The 22,120-nt window shown below is 49.4% G+C and overlaps 2 protein-coding genes across 6 annotated transcripts in view; one reads left to right on the top strand and one right to left on the bottom strand.

Moving 5' to 3' along the window:
- Positions 1-15,777, top strand: part of LRIG1 (leucine rich repeats and immunoglobulin like domains 1) — a 115,771-nt gene extending 99,994 nt beyond the window's left edge. The window contains exons 12-20 of one of the 2 annotated variants that reach the window (XM_047096195.1): positions 1,200-1,363; positions 9,021-9,341; positions 10,651-10,932; positions 11,469-11,888; positions 12,261-12,386; positions 12,996-13,142; positions 13,705-13,989; positions 14,088-14,394; positions 14,826-15,777. In XM_047096195.1, the coding sequence (XP_046952151.1) occupies positions 1,200-1,363; positions 9,021-9,341; positions 10,651-10,932; positions 11,469-11,888; positions 12,261-12,386; positions 12,996-13,142; positions 13,705-13,989; positions 14,088-14,350 (2,008 nt within the window). In that variant the 3' untranslated portion in view covers positions 14,351-14,394; positions 14,826-15,777. Of the gene's footprint in view, positions 1-1,199; positions 1,364-9,020; positions 9,342-10,650; positions 10,933-11,468; positions 11,889-12,260; positions 12,387-12,995; positions 13,143-13,704; positions 13,990-14,087 lie in introns of both variants that reach the window. The other variant, XM_047096194.1, reaches the window with a different exon arrangement.
- The window catches only part of SLC25A26 (solute carrier family 25 member 26), a 139,317-nt gene continuing 132,758 nt past the window's right edge, over positions 15,562-22,120 (bottom strand). For 2 of the 4 annotated variants that reach the window (XM_047096198.1, XM_047096197.1), the window contains 2 exons: positions 21,110-21,183; positions 16,725-16,942 (listed from right to left, as the gene is read on the bottom strand). In XM_047096198.1, the coding sequence (XP_046952154.1) occupies positions 16,825-16,942; positions 21,110-21,183 (192 nt within the window). In that variant the 3' untranslated portion in view covers positions 16,725-16,824. Of the gene's footprint in view, positions 16,259-16,559; positions 16,943-21,109; positions 21,184-22,120 lie in introns of those variants that run through there. The other 2 variants (XR_006965161.1, XM_047096196.1) reach the window with 2 other exon arrangements.

Raw genomic sequence — 22,120 nt, 5'->3', positions numbered from 1 at the left:
AGTGTGAGTGGGGGAGGGGCAGAGAGGGAGACACACAATCAAAGCAGGCGCCAGGCTCTGAGCTGTCAGCACAGAGCCCGACGCGGGGCTCGAACTCACGGACCGTGAGATCATGACCTGAGCCGAAGTCAAACACTTAACCAGCTGAGCCACCCGGGTGCCCCTTGTGGAATATCTAAGTACACTTCGGCACCCCTTCTGTCACCGTGTACTTTGTACCTTGTACCAGAGGCGATTCATGACAGGGGAGCCCGCGTGCCTTCACCCTTGCCATGCGCTGACCTCTGTTAGCTCACAGCCTTGAGGTCTCTTCCAGGAACAGGGCAGCTAGACTCTTCGGTTGACTTATCTTCGAGTGACTCCTCAGGAAGGAATGTCCGCTGAGATGGTGATTCCGATTTCTGTTTAAAAAGCTGATCCTCAGTTGCTGAGAAATGAAAAAGAAAATATTCTCTGTTTTGGTTGGAGCCTCACAAAACCAGTGTTGCATTCTCATGCTCCCTGGGCAGTGGCAATTAACTAACAAGCACTATTTAGGGAGCGGAGCCGAATTCTGCCGGCCTCCTGAGCGGTGCTGTAGAGATCCACAAACAAGAGGGGGCCGTGTTGGCAGGGCTTACGTCTGGACGTAAGAAAACATGGAGCTTGGCCAAATGAAAACTAACAGCAATATAGAAAAACAGCCCTCCTCAGGACCTGAGAGTCGAGAGCTAAATTGCAGATGAATCTGGAAGTTCCACGTGGCTTATCAGGAGGGTGGGAAAAAGCAGAGAGGGCACAGTGCTCCTCAGCCCTGTCGGGTGGACAGAATCTGGAGGAGGTCAGATGGTGCCCCCAGGGTCACACAGGAGCAGTGTGTGCCCGTCTTGGGACGCGTGTGAACTGCGGGCTTTTGGTATGCCGCGGCGTTGTTGAGGCTGGCGGTGTCCACATCACCCGGGAGCTTGTCAGAAGTGCCGCATCTTGGGTTCCACCCCGAGCCTTCTGAGCCAGAGCATCGTTTTATCAAAATCTCCAGGTAGATTATATGTGCTGCTCTGGGTCACTGAAGAGGAACGGAGAAAAATCTCTTCCCTTCCCAGATGGCTGGTGTTGAGGACAGAAGCCGATCAGCGGAGACTGGGGGAGGAGTCTGTGTGCCGAGGGAATATCCCTTTCTGGAGGTCACACCTCACATGTCCCTTTTGTTTCCCTTTCAGCCACATCAGCAGTGATAGCTTCCTGTGCGACTGCCAGCTGAAGTGGCTGCCCCCGTGGTTACTGGGCCGGATGCTGCAGCCCTTCGTGACAGCCACCTGTGCCCACCCGGAATCCCTGAAGGGCCAGAGCATTTTCTCTGTGCCGCCGGAGAGTTTCGTGTGTGGTAAGGCCGTCCCTGTGATTTTCTTTCCTGAAGGGCAGGGAGGCCAGGAGGAAGTCCTCATTATGGGAGTGATTTCTGTGATCAGAGTCAACCCCAATCCGTGGTTCCCAATCAGCTGCTGGATGCAAGTTCTTTCCCGCTGAAACCACACGTAGTACTTACTGTGGAGTCGCCTCATTATGTGGTTCCTGGAGTGCATGCATTTAATGAGAATGGAGCAGGACTTGGTTTGGTTACAAATCAGGAGAACCGGGGCGCCTGGGTGGCGCAGTCGGTTAAGCGTCCGACTTCAGCCAGGTCACGATCTCGCGGTCCGGGAGTTCGAGCCCCGCGTCGGGCTCTGGGCTGATGGCTCAGAGCCTGGAGCCTGTTTCCGATTCTGTGTCTCCCTCTCTCTCTGCCCCTCCCCCGTTCATGCTCTGTCTCTCTCTGTCCCAAAAATAAATAAACGTTAAAAAAAAAAAAAATTTAAAAAAAAAAAAAAAAAAAAAAAAAACAAATCAGGAGAACCGGTTACTGGACGAAAGTTGTGTCATCTCAAGACGGCTCTGGTGCCTGGGTTTAGCTGTGAATTTACTCTGTGTCTGAGGCTGGGGTTTTGATGTGTGTTTCTTTCCAGCCCCAAGAATGGAAGGTTAAATACAGGAAGAACACGTCTCAGGAGAACAGTTAGTGTCGTAAAAATAATTCCTTGTTGTTGACTTGCACTCTTGCTGTTTCTCCAAACCACTGAAATCTGCACTTGTAGCTATGAGCTCTCTTCTCCTTCTGACTGTTGGAGCGTGGGTCTTGCCATCTTTTGGACCAGGGGTGGTCGCGATCCGGGTTTGGTTGCAAACGGTACAGAAGATGCTGAATGACTGGAGGCTGTGCACACGCTGCGTGCCATACGCCGCACTCACATGGAAATGCGCAGCCTCGTGGTAAGACGTGGTCAGAGAACGAGACGAATCTTGGAGGGTTTCCGGTCCCTGCTTTAAGCAGGAGCGAGGGTGAGCTTCCCAGGCGTGACCAGAACTCCTGTGAGTGCCTCCTGCCTTCTGTCCTCCCGGGTCTGCCCCTGTGCCCTGGGTGTGACTGATGATCCTAACCAGGAGCACCCCGAGCAGTGCGGGCAACCCTGTGGTCCACTTCTCCAGCCTCCTCCTTGGGCACGGCAAGAGCCAGTGTGCCTGCTGACCTCAGGATACAAGTGCCCCCTTCCATCATCCACCCACCACCACCTCTGCCAGCAGGCTCGCCCTCCTTTGTGCTGATCCAGTCCAGCGAGAAGCCTTAAAAGCATCCGGTGTTTTCTTAGTGGTCAGTCTTCTGAGAACGTCCGTGCACAATGTCGGGCTGTGCATGCCTCGTGTTCCAAGTAGCACACGATGACTGTGCCGTCCATTGTTCATCACGTACCTGGGCCCTGACCATTAATTTGTTAACTAGCTGCCCTGAAGTGGGGCTTCCTGCGCCTTCCTCCCTTTTCCTGTCACAGGGCATAATCTTGCCCTTTGGATGAGCCAGGGTCGGACTTGTGACCTGCTGTGCCGAGCCTCCGGCCGGTGGCCCTGGCACGTCCCGCGGCAGTTCACACTCATTAGCCCACCTCCACATGGTAGCGCAGGATGCCAAACCCGTCGTCACGTAAGAATGGGCATCAGGAAAACACTTGGCAGGAGATCAAAGTTTTAAGCTGTGTGGGAGTCTCCACCTCCTTTTTTATAAAAGGAAAATATAACCGCTTTGCACCCACCAGCATCGCTAGAATCAAAAAGTCAGGCAACAACAAGTGTCGGTGAGGAGGGTGGAGTCTGAACCCTCTTACAGTGCTGGTGGGAGTGCACTGTGGTGCAGCCCCTTTGGAAAAGTTGGGAAATTTCTCAGACAATTAAACACAGTTAAGCCGTGACCCACTCCCAGCTATATGCTGGGGAGAAACAAAAATATATCTACATAAAACCTGGCCACAAATGCTCGTGGCAGCATTACTCGTAACAGCCAGAGTGGAAATAACCCGAATGCTCACCACTCCCGGAGTGGATAAATAAAACGTGGTAGAGCCAGGCGCTGGGATATCATCAGGCCATAAACAGCAATTGTTCACACAACAGATGAACCTTGAAACACTTGAAGTGAAAGAAGCCCGTCACACAGGACCATTCACTGTATGATTCCATCCACATGGCATGTCCAGAATAGGATCCCATCTAAGGGCCACTCCAGGGGTGGTAGGAGGGTGAGTGATTACTGGTGGCTTAGAGTGGAGGGAGAAAGGATGATAGCTGAAAGGTAGGGAGTTTCTTTTTAGGGAGATTAAATTACTTTCAGGGACTGTGATGATGGTTGTATCATTTACTCACTGTAACATTCACCTGTTTCAGGTGTACCAGTCAGTAGTGCTTAGAGTATTGGGAAGCTGTGTGACCCTCACTACCACCTAATTTTAGAATATTTTCATCATCCGTAAAACAAACTCCATGTTCACGGCAGTCACTGCACTGTCCCCTGTCCCTGAGGACCTTCATATAAATGGAATCCTATAATAATGGTCTTTTGTGACTAGGTTTTTTTTAACCTAGCAGAATGTGTTACTATGTATTCATTATTTTTTTTAATGCAATATGACATTGTATGGATATACATGTATTTAGCTGTTCATTAGGTGATGGACATTTCGGTTGTTTGGATTTCTTGGTAATTCTAAATAATTCTGTTAACGTTCATATATAAGTTTTTGTGAGTTCTCTTCCTAAGTTGTTCTTAGGAATGTCATTGTGGGTCATACAGGAACTGTTCAACTTTTTGAACACTTGCCAGACTGTCTTCATCAGTAGCCGCACCACTGCCTATTCCCAGTAACAGTGAATGAGTGCATCCTGCATCTGTATTGAAATCATTTATTAATTCTAGTAGTTTTTCACTGAATTTCTTAGGATTTTTATATTTGATCGTTATGTTATTTGCAAAAAGACACTTGTACTTCGTCCTTTCCAGTCTCGATAGCTTCTTTGTTTTTTCTTTTTTTCTTGCCTAATTGCCCTGGGTAGAGCCTCCAGTGTTGGCTAGAAGTGGTGAGGGCAGACTTCCTTGTCTTTCCTGATTTGGGCAAAAGCATTCAGTCCTTCACTGTTGGATATGGTATTAGTTGTAAGTTTTCCGTAGATGACCTTTACCTGGTTGAGGAATTCCCCTTCTATTTCTAACTTGTTGTGTATTTCTTTCATGATAGGGTGTTGAATTTTGTCAAATGCTTTTTTCTGCATCTGTTGAAGGATAATGTGCCCCGCCCCCGACCTTTATTGATATGGTACATTGATTTTTGGGTGTTAAACCAACCTTGCATTCCTGGGATAAATCCAACTTGGTTGTGGTGTATAATCCTTTTTATATGTTGTGGGATTTGCTTTGCCGGTATACCGGTAGAAGATTTTTGCATCTGTACTCAGGTGTATAGTTGGGTTTCTGTCTGATTTTGTTGTCTGGGAATATTTGACTCCTACAGTGGAGTGAGATGTTCACTCATCTGTTTTTTGCAAGAATTTCTGAAGGATTAGTGATATTCTTTAAATTTTGGGAAAAATTTATCAGTGTAGCCATTTGGGTCTGGCTTTTTGTTGGTGGGAAGTTCTTAAGTTATTAAAAAAAAAAGTTTTTTTAATGTTTATTTTTGAGAGAGAGAAAGAGAGACAGAGTGCAAACAGGGGAGGGCAGAGAGAGAGAGAGGGAGACACAGAATCCGAAGCAGGCTTCAGGCTCTGAGCTGTCAGCACAGAGCCCGATGCAGGGCTCGAACCCACAAACTGTGAGATCATGACCTGAGCTGAAGTCAGATGCTTAACCAACTGAGCCAGCCAGGCACACCAAAATTATCCTATTTCTTTACTTGTTAACATCTATTCAGATTTTGTTTCTTCTTGAGTCAGTGTTGGTAATTTTTCTTTTTTAGAATTTGTGCATCTATCAGCTTATCTGATTTGTTGCCATACAAATTATTCATAGTATTCCCGTTTGCTGCTGTGAGGCTAGGTGGTAAGTTTTGTTCCCAATTTTAGTATTTGGTATCTTCTCCCCACCTCCCCATTCTGCTAGTCTACAGATTTTTCAATTTCATTAGTATTTTCAAAGAACTAACTTTTCATTGATTTTTTTTCCCCCTTTTTTCTCTTATTTCTGCTCTATAATTATTTCTTCTGCTTGGTTTGGGGATAGCTTGTTTTTCCGCTTTCTTAATGAGGAAGGTGAGGTTATTAATTTGAGGTCTTCCTTAATGTAGACAGTTCTCCATCTCTCCTATAAGCAGTGTTTTAGCTGCAACATTTAAGTTTTTGTATCTGTGTTTTCATTTTCACTCATTTCAAAGTATTTTCTAATTTCCTTTATGAGTTCTTCTTTGACTTCCAGAAGTTCAGTTTGATTTCCACAAATTAGACTCCCAGTGTTGCTTTTGATAGTGATTTCTGGCTTCATTCCATTGTCATTGAAGACACTGGGTAGGATTTCTCTTTTTTCATGTACTGAAATTTGTTTTTCAGCATAACATATGGTCTCTGTTCGAGGGTATTCCATGTGTGCTTGAAATTAATGTTTATTCTGCTCTTGTGGGGGTGGAAAGTTCTATAGATGTCTGCTAGGTCTATTTGGCTTATAGTGTTATTCAAGTCTTGTACTTTTTTGTTGATCATCTGCCTAGTGGTTCTAACCATCATTGAACACGGAGTATTGAATTCTACAAACTTATTGTTGCACTGTCCATTTCTTTAGTTAGTTTTTGCTTCATGTTTTGTGGAGCTCTGTTAGGTTCATATATGTTTATGATGTTTATGTCTTCCTGATGGATTGTTTTACATTATAAAAAGTTACTTTGTCTCTAGTAACCATTTCTGTCTTTTTTTTTTTTTTAACATTTATTTATTTTTGAGACAGAGAGAGCGCATGAACAGGGGAGGGTCAGAGAAAGAGGGAGACACAGAATCTGAAACAGGCTCCAGGCTCTGAGCCTTCAGCACAGAGCCCAACGCGGGGCTCAAACCCACGGACCGCAAGATCATGATCTGAGCCGAAGTCAGCCGCTTAACCGACTGAGCCACCCAGGCGCCCCACCATTTCTGCCTTAAAGTCTATTTTATCTGACATCAGTGTGGACACTGTAGCTCTCTTTTGATATATGTGACTTTGAATCTAATGTGTGTCTCTTAGAGATAGTGAATGGCTGGGCCATGGGTTTTTATCCATTTTGGTAATCCCTGCCTTTTTTGATTTTTTTTTTTTTAATGGTTGCTGTGGGGATTATAATTAACACCTTAAAACAATCTAGTTCAGATTAATAACTTTAGTATTATGCAAAATTTTGCTCCAACTAAGCTCCATTTGTGGAACTCCTCCTTTGTGTTACTGTTGTCATATAAATTACATCTTTATGCATCATAAGCCTGATCAACACTTTTTGATTATTGCTCTTTGTAGTTGCCTTCTAAATCAGGAAGAGAAGAATGTTACAAAAATACACTTAGACTGTCCTTGCATACTGACCTGTGTGTTTACTTTTAATGGTGTGTTTTATTTCTTTGTGTGGATTTCAGTTACTGTTGTGTCTTTTCATTTCAGCCTGAAGGATTCCCTTTAGTATTTCTTGTAGGACAGGTCTGGTAGCAGTGATTTCCACTGGGTGATTTGTCTGTAAATCTGAGAGTGATTTAATTTCTCCCTTACTTGGGGAAGGTTAGTTTTGCTGGATACAGAATTCTTAGTTGACAGTCTGTTTCAGGACTTTGAGTATGCTTTCCTACTGCCTTCCATGGTTTCTGATGACAAATCAGTTGTCATGTCATTGAGGATTCCTGTGTGATAGGTTGCAGCTCTTGTGTTTCTTTCAAGATTCATTTGTCTTTGACTTCTGAAAGTGTGACTGTGAAGCTTCCAGGTGAGGGCTTTGAGTTTATTTGGGTTCTTTGAGCTTCTTGGATGTGTAGATGCCTATTCATCAAGTTTGGGAAGTCTGGGGCTATTATTTCTAGAAATGCCTTGTTTTTGTTTCTTCTCCTTCTTAGATTCCCATTATTTTTACGTTGTTACACTTGATGCTGTCCCACTGGTCTCTGTGAATGTTCATTATCCTTCATTTTTTGTTTGTTTGTTTGTTTCTTAGATTGGATAGTCTCAATTTCACCAATTCTGCCTGCTCACTTGGGCTACTGAGCCCCTCGAGTGAATTTTTCATTTCAGATATACTTTTAACCTCCAAAATTTACGTTTTGTTTACTTCTATAATTTCTAGTTGTTTATTGGTGTTCTTTGGTGGGAAAGTATTCACATACTGTCCTTTAATTTTTTTTGACATGATTTCCTTTCGTTCTTTGAACATATTTATAAAGCCACTTTAAGGTCTTTAAAAGTCCAAGATCTGGGCTTCCTTCAGTTTCCACTGACTGCTTTTTTTCCTGTTTATCTAGTTTTATAGTTTTTTGTTGGAAACTGAGTCTTTAAAATAATGTGGCAACTCTGGGCATCAGATTCCCTGTCTTCCCCTTGGTTTGTTGTTGTTCTCTGTGTTACTACAATTTCTGGACAAATACTTTAAAGTCTGTTGGATGCCGCCAGTAACCAGTAGCCCTGGTTAGCTACTACCTGGACAGACAGTCCTTAGATCACTTCAGAAAGTCTCCCATCCTTTGTCCAGCATCCACGTTGTGTGCTGGGGGGGTGTGCCACCACTTCCTGTTTGCGCTGATCCCTAATCACAGGTAAGAAATTAGGATCCTCTCATGCCTTTCTTGGGCAAGCATACGGTGCTGCACATGCATGTGGCCTTCTACATCCTCAGGAACACAGTAGACCTTTTCAAAGCCCACCGTCAACATTTCACGCACTGCTTTTCCTTTTTAGTTTTTCAGCCAGTGTCTTGTTGGCTCCAGCTGAAAGTGCTTCATCAGTGCCTGCTGACTGTTTTCATCAAATGGAAGCCCAGGGGGAGGGCTTCCCTGCTCAGCAAACTACATCAGATCCAATCATGCCAGCTCAGAGGATGGGGCTTTTGGGCGGGGGGTGGCGGGGGCTCCAAACCTACTTTGCCCCTCTCAGTGGTTGCTACGCTGCTGGGTTTTAAGGCTAGGGGAGAGAGGGATGGGACTTAAGTTAGAATGCCACAAAGCTCACTTTTCTTCCTGAGATTCAGACGTGTTCTTGAGTCCATCCTTCATGGGCTGTTACAGCCTTTGGTTATTTTCCAGAATTCTGAAACCGTTGATTACAACCATTTTTGCTAGTGTTCTCCCTACATTAAAGAAGTGCAGTTTTGGAAGAGCTCTTCTCACATTCTGGAAGTGCTTTCTCCCCCATTCCTTTGGAGTAAAGTTTATGGTAAGGTCTGTGCAGTCATGGAGGGTGGTTCCTGTCTGTTAGTGTGTTTTGTGTTAAGGTAAGCAAGTGAAGCCAAGTGTAGTATTCTCGTGGAAACTCCTAAAATCGATGCTTTTGGTACATGAGTAATAGCAGATGCGTTGTAATCAAGGAATGTGGTCACAGAGGTGATCACTGCTCATGGGTTTATAACTGGATAAAGCCAGATATCCATGGATTTTCCTGGCCTTGACAGTGTGGGAGGCTGTGCAGGGACACTGAAAGATGAGGTCCCCGTGTGTCCTGAGAGCCTTAAATTTGGTTCTTCTCTCCCCAGACGACCTACCGAAGCCACAGATCATCACCCAGCCAGAGCCCACCATGGCCGTGGTCGGCAAGGACATCCGCTTCACGTGCTCGGCGGCCAGCAGCAGCAGCTCCCCAATGACCTTTGCCTGGAAGAAGGACAACGAGGTCCTGGCCAATGCCGACATGGAGAACTTTGCCCACGTGCGTGCGCAGGATGGGGTGGTGATGGAGTACACCACCATCCTGCACCTGCGCCGTGTCACTTTCGGGCATGAGGGCCGCTATCAGTGTGTCATCACCAACCACTTCGGCTCCACCTACTCACACAAGGCCAGGCTCGTCGTGAATGGTGAGGAAGTCCTCTTTGCCCTGGTGTAAGAGTCCTGCACATCCACACAGGAAGGATGCAGATGGGAGACGCCTAAGCTTCACTGGGATATTACTGTCCAGTCGGCCCCAGAGCATGTTTTATAGATTGAAGTTATTCTCAGTGAATTGTCTGTTTTGGTTTTGGTGACTTTTTTATCCGGTTGCTAAGTGACACGAAGGGCCCCATCCTTTCATTTTTATACATTTGTTCTCCACCACCCATGATGTTTGGTGTCCAGGTTCCAAGCATGTGCCCTGATTGTGGGGAAGCTCCTGCCCTCTGAGTAGATGGCCACGGAGCCTGTGGACTGCCAGCCCGATAGGATGGCCCTGGGGTGTTTGATGAGGAGTTTTTACTCTGCAACCAGCTTTAGAGCCTATCAAGCTGGCTTTTTTCAGGGCTTATTTCAGGGCTATTGTTGCAGTGAGTTTAGGGCAGAAGAAGAAAAGTTAATAGCTGGAGTAGTTAAGCACCGCCCCCCCAAAGTAACCTGGTAAGGTTTTCCTGATTACTAAGCCTCCAGTTAAAAAATGCTGGAACCACTGTCTTTAAGCCCTCACAGACCACAGGAAAACACTTTCTTTACCCCACTGTGGCCTGTTGTCTTGGCTTATTCTGAAGGAGTCTTCTTTATCAAAAACTCAGTGAACTGTTAAGACTTTTCACCAAAGTAACCTCGATGGGAACGGCAGCAATGCCTGGCGTGTGGCTGGATGTTTCCCCGTCAGGGAAGTCTTGGCCGAAGTAAGCTGGTGTATACTTGAGCTCGCATGGGTGCAGTACTGTGGCCCCAACACCAAGTCTCCACCACAGGTGTCTTTGGGAGGGACATGCCGTCCCATCGCTCTGCCCAGGGTGAGGGCATGTCACTCTCCCTGCCGTAATCGTGTCTTACCGGAGCAGATCATTTGTATTTCCCAGGCTCTGTTCTGGTGCTTAATTAAGGCAGTCATGTGTCAGACCCTAGTATTTACCGAGTGTCCCCGCATCGACAGCCATGTGAGAAACAAAAGGCCAAACGCTTCATGAAGTCTTCATTGGAGGGGACGACAGCCAGGCTCAGGTGAACAAGGGCGGCCCAGGGAAGGGAGAGGCGGGCAGTTTGGGGAAGCCTGTCGCTCTTCGCTCAAAGATGGCGCGAGTGGTTCTAAGCAGACGTTGGCACAAAGGGTGCCCAGGGGACACGCGGACACAGAGCAGGAGGTCTTCTTGGCAGAGGGTCGTCCTGGCCTTTGCATCCGGCTTTCCCATGACACGAGCCTGACCGTACATCATATGTATTTTGCAGTGTTGCCATCATTCACCAAAATACCCCACGACATCGCCATCCGGACGGGCACGATGGCCCGCCTTGAGTGTGCTGCCACCGGCCACCCCAACCCCCAGATCGCTTGGCAGAAGGACGGAGGCACAGATTTCCCCGCTGCTCGCGAACGACGCATGCACGTCATGCCCGATGATGACGTGTTTTTCATCACGGACGTGAAAATAGATGACATGGGGGTTTACAGCTGCACCGCCCAGAACTCGGCCGGCACCGTTTCAGCCAATGCCACTCTGACAGTCTTAGGTCCGACTGCTCATACACTGAGTACATAAGGGCACGTGGGTATGGGTGTGGAAGAGGGGCCTCAGGTGCCAGACACCTAGAGGCCAGGTTCTCCGAGGGTGGAGCCTATGGTGTGGAGCGGCGTGCTGGTTCTGTTGGTTTCAAATTTTGAGTTGCTTTCTAATATTCTCTTCAAGTGGTTTTGTTTTCTGTTTTTTTTTGTTTAAGATCCACAGTGAATTAGAGTATAGGGCTTTGGTATGGAACATTCTAGAACTGCCCTTACGCTGTCTGGGTGTGGCCTGCTTTAGAAGCAGAAGTGTGGCACAGGGCAGGTGGGGGACAGTAGGGGCTCCTGTGGCTCAAGGTTACTTCCTCCTTGTGGGAGCCACCCCCCACAATGGGAAAGATTTAGTTACTGTGGTAGGTCTTCTGAAAAGCTTGCCAGTCTGATAACGATCTCATAGGGCATTTCATTGACATGCTGGACTGTTCTTTGCCCAGAAGACAAGGCAGGCCCGTTGAATAACCGGAAGGCTTCCTCTAACTTCCTGCAGAAACCCCGTCCTTGGTGGTGCCTCTGGAAGACCGTGTGGTGTCCATGGGAGAAACGGTGGCTCTCCAGTGCAAGGCGACCGGGAGCCCTGCGCCCCGCATCACCTGGTTCAAGGGGAACCGCCCTCTGAGCCTCACCGAACGCCACCACTTCACCCCCGGCAACCAGCTGCTGGTGGTTCAGAACGTGGTGGTGGAGGACGCGGGCCAGTACACCTGCGAGATGTCCAATGCCCTGGGCACGGAGCGCGCCCACAGCCAGCTGAGCATCTTGCCCACTCCTGGCTGCAGGAAGGATGGGACCACCGTGGGCATCTTCACCATCGCTGTGGTGTGCAGTATTGTCCTGACGTCCCTGGTCTGGGTGTGCATCATCTACCAGACCAGGAAGAAGAGTGAGGAATACAGTGTCACCAACACAGGTTAGCCACTGCTGACTGAGTTTATTTTCAGGGCAGGAGAAAAGCAGGGATCGCTGTGGAGGAAGCCGGGTCCAGAGGCGCCCCATTGCATGGTGGCCACATGGTGGCTTGTTGCTGCAGTGACCTGATGGTGTTGTGGTTCTCTTGGCATCATTGCTCTCTCTGGTGGCCTCAGGCCTCCGACTGCCACACTGTTTTTACACCCAGGTGGAAAGGAAGGCTAAGCTGGGCCCTGCAGACAGTCTCTCTGCACAGCCTGGGCCGCTGGTGGTGGCCGTGCTGTGTCTGGGCTTGATACTGAACAAGTGTTTCATTTCCTATCCCCACAAAGGATTGGGACACCTAGTATCTGACTGTCCTGTCTCCTTGCAGATGAAACCATTGTGCCACCAGATGTTCCAAGCTACCTGTCTTCTCAGGGGACTCTTTCTGACCGACAGGAAACTGTGATCAGGACTGAGGGTGGCCATCAGGCCAATGGGCATATCGAGAGCAACGGTAAGGGCTCCAAGCCTGATGTGATCTTGTCCCCAGGAGCTGGAGGTGGCCTCTGGCCCCTTCCCGGGGCAGGCGTGTGGCCTTAGGTTGAGCACAGCTGACCTAGAAGGCTGGCAGACTCCAGCCTTCTGTTACATCTTTGTTGGCTCTTCCCTGTGTAAGTTTTGCAGGGTTTTAAAAGTCCAGACCGCAGGAGGTTGCTTTATAAGGGGCTCAGGATCTCCTAGTCGGGATAGGGTAGGATTGAAAGAAGAGGTCCAACAGGACATTACAGGGCCTGAAACCAACCCATAGGGGAAGGGCCCAGGCCTGCGCTGTAGTCTGGTCCCTGCTACTCGAGTGGTCTGCCAGGCGAGCCTCCTCCACAGGGGAGACTGTTTGTTGGGGACAAGTTTATTCTTAGAATTGCTCACCACCATGGCTCTGCACACTGGAAGGCCTGACTGCTGGGAAGCCTGTTACAAAATGTTTCTTGCTGGTCCGCCCAGGCACCTACCTCTGTCAAGAACATTGTAAGAAGGACTGTTCTGGTAGCCTTGCCCATCGTTCTCCTAAAGCTTACTCTGAAAAGGTAAGCCCGGCATTTCTAACTGTGGGAATCTACTACAGGTGTCTGTCCAAGAGACACAAGCCTCTTTTCAGAGGTGGACACTCATGGCATGACGTGCAGGCAGCCCAAGCCCTGTGCTGGTTATAACAAGGAGCCCTGGGCCGTGACTGAGAAAGCCCAGCGGAGACCTGGCCCACAGAAGATGGGTAAGAGATGCTTTTATCCGGAATAGTCTTTGGTTCTTAAAATTTGGGTTGACTTGTTCATTAAATGAAAGGGAAAGAGGAATTAATGGTCTCAGAATTTGGTATTCAGTGTGTAAACAGGAAGCTGTGGTCTGGCTCTCATAATTCTGGAGTAGGAGGTGTCTTACATCAGTCTGTGGTATGGTGATCCTGGGCTTGAAGTTTCCAGATTTACGAGCAATTTGAGTAAAGGGCATGGCCCAAACTGAAGAACCTTTTCACCAGGGTATTTCTGATCAAGGTGCCTCCTGCCCCTACATGGTATGTCCTAACAGTAGGGCCACTCGCTCTGATACAGAAATTAATCTGAAATGTTGAAACGTGGAGGACCCCACTCTTCGTTAATGACTTCCTGTTTGCCCAGGCCTTTTTCTGTGACCATAATTGGGAGAGAGAGGACTTCCACAGCGTTGGTCTAAGCAGGGCTGCAGCCTCACAGCAGGGGACTTCAGCTCCCTCTCCTGTGTGGGGACGCACACTTCGGTGGCCATGGCTCTAATCCGGCTCTGGCTTGGCCCTGCAGAGCACAGCGGCCCGGTTGTGTGCGGTGACTACACCACTGACCCGGACAGCAGTTGCAAGGAACAAGCGTCCCGTCCTCAGCCTGTGCCCAGAGACCATACACAGGCAGGTACGCTAAGCGGCCCGGAGCCGAGTCAGAGTGACCGAGAACATTCTCCGCACCATCTGACCGGTGGGACTGTTGACGGGTCCCGTGCCGACTGCAGGGGGTCCCTCTACCCCAGTAACCACGACAGAATGCCAGCCTCCTTGAAGAAAAAGCCCACAGCACCTCTGGACGGAAAAGGTAGATGTTCAGTGTCTTCCAGGGAGTTCCCGGCAGGTGGGTGGGGGCAGGGCAGCAGCCAGACTGGAGGCTCTGACGCGTCCTCTCCTTTCTCACAGGGGCGTCTTCTTGGACTTTAGCAAGGTTGTGTGAGTCGGCCTCCGTGGACCTCCAGCCTCCCTTGACATTAACTCCAGGCAGTCCTGAGCTCACAGAAGCCTCCTCGGGCTGTCCCGACATCCCCGGCGAAGGCCAGCAGCACTTGCTTCTTTACAATGGACACCTCCCCAAAGCATGTGACTCCAGTCCCGAGTACCCACCACTGACAGGACAGCCACCCGGGAAACGGGGCGTGCCCCTGCTCTTTGCACCGAAAATCTAGGCTTTGTCTACCTCAGCTCTTGTGTCCGTCTCTACAGGAAAGAGGTAGGAGAGGCTGTGAGGAAGCTTGGGTTCAAGCGTCACTGATGTGTACATAGGTTTTAAACTTCCATGTGGAGTATCCGTAGTGTAAAGGACTTGCAGCCACAGCACAGAACTGCCAGAGGCTGTTGTGTACAAAACAGAAAAGTATTTGATACCATTGTACATAAGAGTTTTCAGAGATTTCATATATATTATATATCTTTTGCAGAGGCTATTTTAATCTTTAGTGCATGGTTAACAAAGAAATCATACAATTTTGACAATATTATTATTTTTCCTATCAGGTTGCTGTTTAATTTGGGGAGGGGGGATGGTTCTGGTGCCTTAATGCATGGATGGAATTTCTAGAAGCTAAAAACCACATTTGCTCCCAGGAGTTTCTGGTGGGTGGGAAGGATGGAAAGTCCTTGGATTCGTATTGCACTTCACAGGACAGACCCCCTAGCCTGCTTTCCCGCCACAGCCGTCGTCTGCGTGGGAATGAACTTCCTGTCAGTATTGCTCCTGTGTGGAGGCTTTTGGAGCTCACCCCGCCCCTGCAGAGTCCCGAGACGCCCGCGTCACGTACCTTTGCCATATGTGACTTTTTCCTTGTAAGTTCCTCGCCAAGCAGAAGGGGGGTGAACCCACCACAAGCGTTTGTTCCAAACAACTGAGCACCGCCTTTCTTCCTTCCGTGAGAAAAGCAAATGTGGTGGTTGTTATCACTCGATTGTCATTTGAGGCTTTTTAATAAGATAGAGGCTGCTGGTGTTGGTACCTGTGGATTTTTTCAATAGTGCTGTTTTAGTTCTGCCAATATCCTTAATACTGTGTTGACCGCGGGGGAGGAAAAGGATCGAGTCCTTACTTTTCAGGGCTAGCTTCTCTCTACTGAGGATCCGGGGCATGTCTGTCCACACCCTTCCCTCCCATAGCCGACCCGGGCTGGGACTGTACGAGGTTAGGCCCCGCACCTGGGTATACTTGCACTTTTGAGACCCGAAGCTAACCATCTTGTGAGTGCCAATGTGTAGTTCAGGAAAACTGACATTGAAACAAGGTCCTTAAGATCTCGGAAAGCAAGTTCCTTTAGCGAAAAGGCTGAAGGCAGAGATTGACAAAAGGGTTGTTAAATTTCACTGTCTGATGTCATCACTGTTGCAAAAGGTAAGCACATTTAGAGTTGTGTTCTCAACAGTCAACTGATTCATGTTACTTCCACAAAATATGTGAATTTGCTGCTTCTGAGAGGCAATGTGAAAGAGGAAGTATTACTTTTATGTACAAAGTTATTTATTTATAGAAATTTTGGTACAATGTACATTGAAAAACATGTAAAATATTGAAGTGTCTAACAAACGGTGTTGCAGTGTCTTTAATAAAGGTTCATTTATAAACGTTCATTGGGTGGCTGGGGTCATTTGTCTAGTGACATTGTAAGCAGTATGTTCCATTCCAGAAACTCACAAACCAAATGCACTTATTCTGCCTTTAATTATCTTTTTTTTCCCCCAGAAAGGGGGAAATTTTTTTATGCGAAGCAAAATCCTATACTTTAGCCCCAGGGAGGATACACCACCACGAGATTCCTGAGATTTCTCTCTGAATTTTTCTAACACCTGGAGCTTATTAGTCAAGCTCTGAAATGGTGACCTCCCCTTCTAACTGCAGACAATAAACCTTCCCGATTAGGAACGAAGAAACCCTGCTCTGTTCCCCAGCCAGCCCAGGCCCCTGGGGGGGGGGGGGGGGGCTCACGAGGAGCGGGGGTGGGGCTCAGCACCCTCCGCGGGCGCACCGGGCCCACCTCGTCCCTGGAGCTGCAACTACCGGCTTGCTTTCACACACACCACGCCGGCCGGTGGATCCTTCTCTGTAAACTCTGTAAAATAATACAACTGTGTGTTTTCGGGGGAAATCTGAGGGTAATTAAGAGCAGCAGCCCAGTTGCCTAATAGAATGCCGGCTATGCACCTGCAGTTCATGCTTTTTAAACAAAGCCCTAAGCTCTCACAATAGAGAGAAACCCACCCACGTGCACTTCTCCTGAGTCTCCTTCCTGTTCCCGGTCTAGCCATCCTTTGGGAAGGAGAACCCTCTCTGCCTTCTGCTGCGTCCACTGGCAGGTGGCAGGAAGCTCAAGATCAGATACAGATCAAATGACGGCTCTGAGCAGCCTGGACTCGGCATCACCAAACTTATTAACGGGTTCTGAGAAAATGGTCGCAAGTACCGCTGTGGACACGGTCCTCTTGGCGATCTGGCAGACAGGCGGCAGTCGACGTTCCAGCCAGCCTGGAGCAGGCAAGACATCCTCAAGGTCCTGTCCTCACACACAGGGGCGCGGTGCGGGCGGTTCAGATGGGCGAGCAGCTGCTCGCCGGAAGGGAGCCCGTGCACACAGCAGCCCCCTTTCTGGACAGAAGTGCATGTGGGGCCGTCCTGGATTCAGGGGCTCCCTCTGCCAAGTTCCAATAACAAGCTGCGGGTTTGGTCATAAGCACCAAGAAAGATGAAGCCTCCCAGACTGATGGCTGCCGTTCGAGGGAAGACACCTGCAAATAATCTAGGGAAGGGAAAAAGCAGGAAAGATTTTTTTTTTAAATTGGTGTGTGTTAGAAAGGTTAAATTCCAACACCCACAGCTTGCTCAACTCAACACACCAGGATCATTAAACCCCACACAGCACTTAAAACGTGTGCTTTTTCCTTTCAGAATGGCACTAAATTACATTCCCAAGTAGACTTGTTGAAGTCTGGGCCCAGCTGTTTTCTGGCTAACGTGGCTCAGTACCAAACAGCTTATTTGGGAGCCTCGCAATTAGGTCCAGTAATTAGCCAAGAAACAAGAACTCTGTCCCCACAGCAGTCCTGCGGAAAACTTCCAGACTGGCTCTTTGAGAGATGGAGAAACAGACTTTTGTAAAGGAGTCAAAGGCCTGACTCCTCAGGTGGGCGCGGCCAGCCACAGCGATGGAAGGCGGGCTCGGGTGTTGGAGATCTTCCCCACGACTCTGCCTGCCCCCCTCCCAGTGACTCAGTTGCATTTCGTCCTTAGAGGCCCAGGGATGTGACACCAGAACAGGGAGGCCAATCTCCATGGAGTCCCTATTTGTCTTCTCCTCTGAGGAAGGACAAGAAAGGTGAACGGGCTAGGCAGAGTGCACGTCCCCCCAGGTTCTGTCCCCACGCACACGAGGCCAGTCGGTGGCACGACTTTGGAACCAAGAAAGGCCAAGTCAAAGAATGTTACTGGGGGTGTGAAGTGGAGCTTCACTCTTTAAGAGCCATCCTGTAGCTGTGCCCCGGTAACCGTTCAGAGGTGTTCATCCTGGCATTGCTGGTACCAGAGAAACTGCAAACTCCCGCTGGTTACACAAATTCTGGTGCCATGTCCACACGGGGGGACACTACGCAGCCGGTAAAAATGAGGTAGGCCCTGGGATCCACGACCGAAAATCCAACAGGTTCTGACAAAAGTCCCAAAGCCGTGTGTGTCATCTGATTCTGTGGCAGGGATGGGCCCTAAACTCTCTCCCGGGGGCAGGATTAGAGGAAACACCCCCTATCTTTCTCGAATGACTGAGTCTTCTTACCAAAAGCATTTACTTTTGTAAGCAGAAAAAATCAGAACTAGCGGACTTCTAGTGAGAAGACTTTGGCTCGGGCCCAGGTCAGGGCCCGAACATACAGGTCAGGTTATGTGAAAAGGACATAACCTTTTAAACAGGAAAAAATGTCCACAATGGTGGACAATGGTGACTGGCCAAGACGGTGGACAGGAGACAAAGCCCCCACCGCCTGGTTTCTGCACACCTGCTGGAAGAGGTCAGCTGGCCTGCCCTCTGAATGGTGTGCTTAGCACTTCTGAGGAAACTGGGACTGAGCATTAGGGCGCCCTTACTTTTGTTAGCTGAGTAAGGATTTAAATCATGAAGTAAAATCCCACAGATGAAACGAGAACCTCTTCTCTAGAAGCAACCATGAAAACTATACAAGGAAAAAAGTTGTCTGCCTCAGCATGATGCAGATCGTTCTTGCAGAAGGTGGTAGGTGAAGACAAAACTCCTCCATTACCACACGGAGGCCACTGGGACCCTGTGGCCCCAAACGGGAATTACTCCTGTCGCCCCGCCTACAAAGAGAAGGGTGCCGGGAGGGAGGTCAGCAGAAGCTGAGATAGGAGACCACTTAGGCCACGATATCCTCCCTCACGATCTGACTTCTGAAACCGGTGTCTTGGTGCAGCTTTTGCTGGTAATGAACTCAGCTGCTTCTGGCAAGAGGCAGATGGAAGCAGTTTATGGTCTCACCAGATGACAATTGAAGCCATTAACATAATTATAGCCTTAAAGCAGAGTAATTTGTACAGTGAGCGCCCCAACCAGACGAGGAGGCAGAGACTTGAGTGGAGCGCGGCTGTGTTCTGGGGACCACAGATCAAACGAGGTAACAAACGTACTGGGCAGAGCACGGGGCTCGGAGGGGGTGCACACGGGGCAGCAGCGGTTAAGACATAAAGGGCACAGTCAGGAAACACGAAAAGCCGGCTGCTTATTAACAGGACGAGTAGGAATGAACGATGCGGCACAAACGGGAGTCCCGTCTACTTTCCGGCTGTTGGACTGAATGAGCATGTGGTGTTTTTATTTTGGAGAACCCAGTTTGCCCTAGAGCCTGTATTCCAAGTCTGTGCCAGAACACAGCCTTCCCCTGTGTGAACCGACACAGAGATCAAAAAGCGCCCCCACTTCACCCTGAGAGGCCAGCAGGGCCTCACTGCCGCCAGGTAAGCTACCTGCCAGGATCCAGAACACTCAGGAACGCAGCAGGTGTGTTCAGAGGCAGCAGGAAGGGCCCGCAGGGCTGTGTCGGAGTCGGACAGAAGAGGCAGGCCGAGACCCCGTCGGGGCTGAGGACGCCCAGGGCCGCTGGGAGGGCAGCCACCCACGTGGGCAGGGACTTGCTTTGTTTGCGTTCAGTTAAAAATCTTTTGTCTAATTATTCGTTGCCTTCTATCGTCTTACTAGGAAGCTAATAAAACTATCATTTCTTAAATGACGAGCGTGGCTGCTTGAAACGGGCTGCCAAGGACCACAGTGTGTATGCTAATGAGAGCCCAAGGCTTAAGAAGTAAGCAAAATTCCAAATTACCTTTCCAGGGCCCCGGAAAGGAAGGCTCGCGACACCCATCCTCTGCCGGAATTCTGGCGCTGCCGGGTCACATGACAGCAAGGAGACACCAGCACTGGGACAGGGAGGGTTTCGTTTCAGTCATCTGCTCAAGGGAGCTCCTGCCTCTCAGGCTCCCGGTGGCCAGGGTTTTGCCGACCACACCACACCCACATGTCACCGCTTTCTCAAGAAAGGCGGACGCACCTGCAGCTCGATACCAACTCCACAGAGCAGAGGTGTGACCAGCGGTTGCCACAGAATCCAGTGTGAGCCACACGGGAAACAAAGTGGGGCAGTGAAATCGAGCACTGTGACTTTAGATTCAACAGAGCCTTTGCGAGCACCACCTCTGTGTGGCCCACAACTACTTGGAACCCTGAGAATCTTTCACACGCTAACTGAAAGGCTGCTCCAGAGCTTTCTCCTCCCACGCCACTTGGGTGTCCGTGTGAGATGTGTGTTGGGACCGGCGTGTCTGTGTCGCGAGCAATCGCGTTCTCCCCTCCTCACGCCACGTTAGCTGTAAACGGCCGGCCTGTGGCGCACAAGCCACCGCTCTGCCATGCCCTTGGTCGCCCTCAAGTGTTCCTTTCTGGTAAACCCAGTCCTCCTCTCAGAACCCGGAAGTCTGTCAGGCAACCAGCATCGGTCCCTCAGGGCCCCCGCATACAAAAAACCACCCAACAGGACCTACTTTTGCAACTAACGGTTGCAAATTTTGAAGAGAATGGGGCCGTTCTCCTGCAAAAACCTTACCTGGGGCCTGACCTATGTGCCCCACGTTCCCCAACTAGCCGAAAGAAAAGCCTGTCGAATGCACACAACACGGCGATCAGATCGAGTCACCCACACGGCACTACGATGAGGAGGTGGCGCTGCCACGGATGGGCTGTCCCCACCGGCCACACCCTGTCAACAGGCTCACTCCTGGCCCTGCAAGAGGCGGCCGCAAGCTGTGCTCTCTCAGGAAAACCCCTCGTAGGTCATTCCAAAGAGAACATGGTAATTTCACAGACTGTACGGATCCCAACGTTTAGACATGTTTACAGACTGCAAAAGCAAGGTGAAAGCAAGCTTTGCAAGGGAAGCATCTTAAGACGTGATGCTTGCAGGGTGAGGCACTGAGGGGAAAAGAGAGAGGGTTGCAAGTGAGGAGCCACACACTGGGGCACTGAAAGTAATTTGTGACTGACGGCAGTTAAAAGCAGTCCCAACCCCAACTGCTTTCTTCTAAATGTTACGCTGGCTCACGTGCATTCCTGCATCACCTAACTGAGCCCGTCTGCTCAGAGCTGCAGCCCAGAACCGAGAGGGGGCCAAGCCTGCCGAGGCGCTCCAGTATCAAGATAGCCAAGGCCGGCAATCACTTGCTAGATGCCGCATCGACTCAAGGGCACGCTGTCATCTCACACAGGCACCATCAAACGGGTTTTGTGCAATGTGAACAGAGACCCAACCAGGACGGGCAGAAGGACGCAAAGCGGTTCCTGCTCAGGCTAAAGGAGGAAGAGCTGGGAAGAGAGGCAGGAAGGCAGTCGAACATTCCACCTTGCACTTACCCCGCCAGCCCCTGTGTCCGCCAGACCCCGTGCAGGGCAGAGAGTACATTCCCACTAGCGGTGCTGGAACCAACCTGCACGACAGGACAACAGACAGGCCATTATCGTACGAAATCCCCCAAATGACGTCCTCAGATGCCTGGCCCCCAACCAGTGTCTTCTAGGACAGTTTGAAGTAGACTGGGGAGCTTCTTTGCAATCAGGACCCCAGGACCTCACCAGACCAGAAGCCCCTCCACTCAAGCCCACAGGTAGGCACTGACTGACAGGAAGCTGCATTTCTAGGTTGGAGCCAGGCCTCATCTAGATAACTCACCAACAACTGTTTGACAGGAAAAAAACAGAAAGCAACAGTAACTGATCTGAGAAGAGAGGGCAGTATCAGTATAAGTGGCCCAATTATGAACTTATCGGAGCAGCTAATGACCACATTTAACGAAGAGTACTAGCAAGTTCAATTTAAAACAGGACCGATACTCAGGTTTGGCCTTGTCAACCTCCATACTAGATTTCCGCCCTTATGGCTGCACTTTTCCCTAATGGTATGTATGCCTCTTTCTTTTCTATTGTTTGGCCCCAGATAGGTTATGTGCATGGCATTCCATGAACCTCGGTCCAGACTGCTTTCTAACAATGTTTCTTTTCAATGAAAACTTTTCAAACAATTCTGACAACTGTCCTGATCCAGACGGTTAAGGCCAAGCATCATCTGAGTTCAGAGCCTCTAGCTTACCTGTGGCATTGGCGTGAAGCCAGTCAACTCTGGGAGCCTCAGGTCTGTCGCCCGTAAAAACAGAGGTCACTGGAAAGCAGTATTACCAGGCAGAGGCCCAGCTCTGATGCTTCTCACAGAACATCAGTGAGAATGTTTTCCTAAAGGTCAAAAGATGTGGCAACACCGGTCATAGTGACGACTATGGACACTGCGCCGTCAACGTCAGTCATTCGTGCCTCGGCAGGGCAGCGTAAGGCTGCTGTTCTAGATCAGCATTACCCTGCTCTTGGCCACTT

This window comes from Lynx rufus, unplaced genomic scaffold, assembly GCF_022079265.1.
Source record: "Lynx rufus isolate CCGP_SWC_20201006 ecotype Redwood Valley unplaced genomic scaffold, mLynRuf1.p SCAF_4, whole genome shotgun sequence".
NCBI lineage: Eukaryota > Metazoa > Chordata > Mammalia > Carnivora > Felidae > Lynx > Lynx rufus.
Note: the sequence above shows the minus strand (reverse complement) of the source record. Positions and strands in the feature narration are given on the sequence as shown.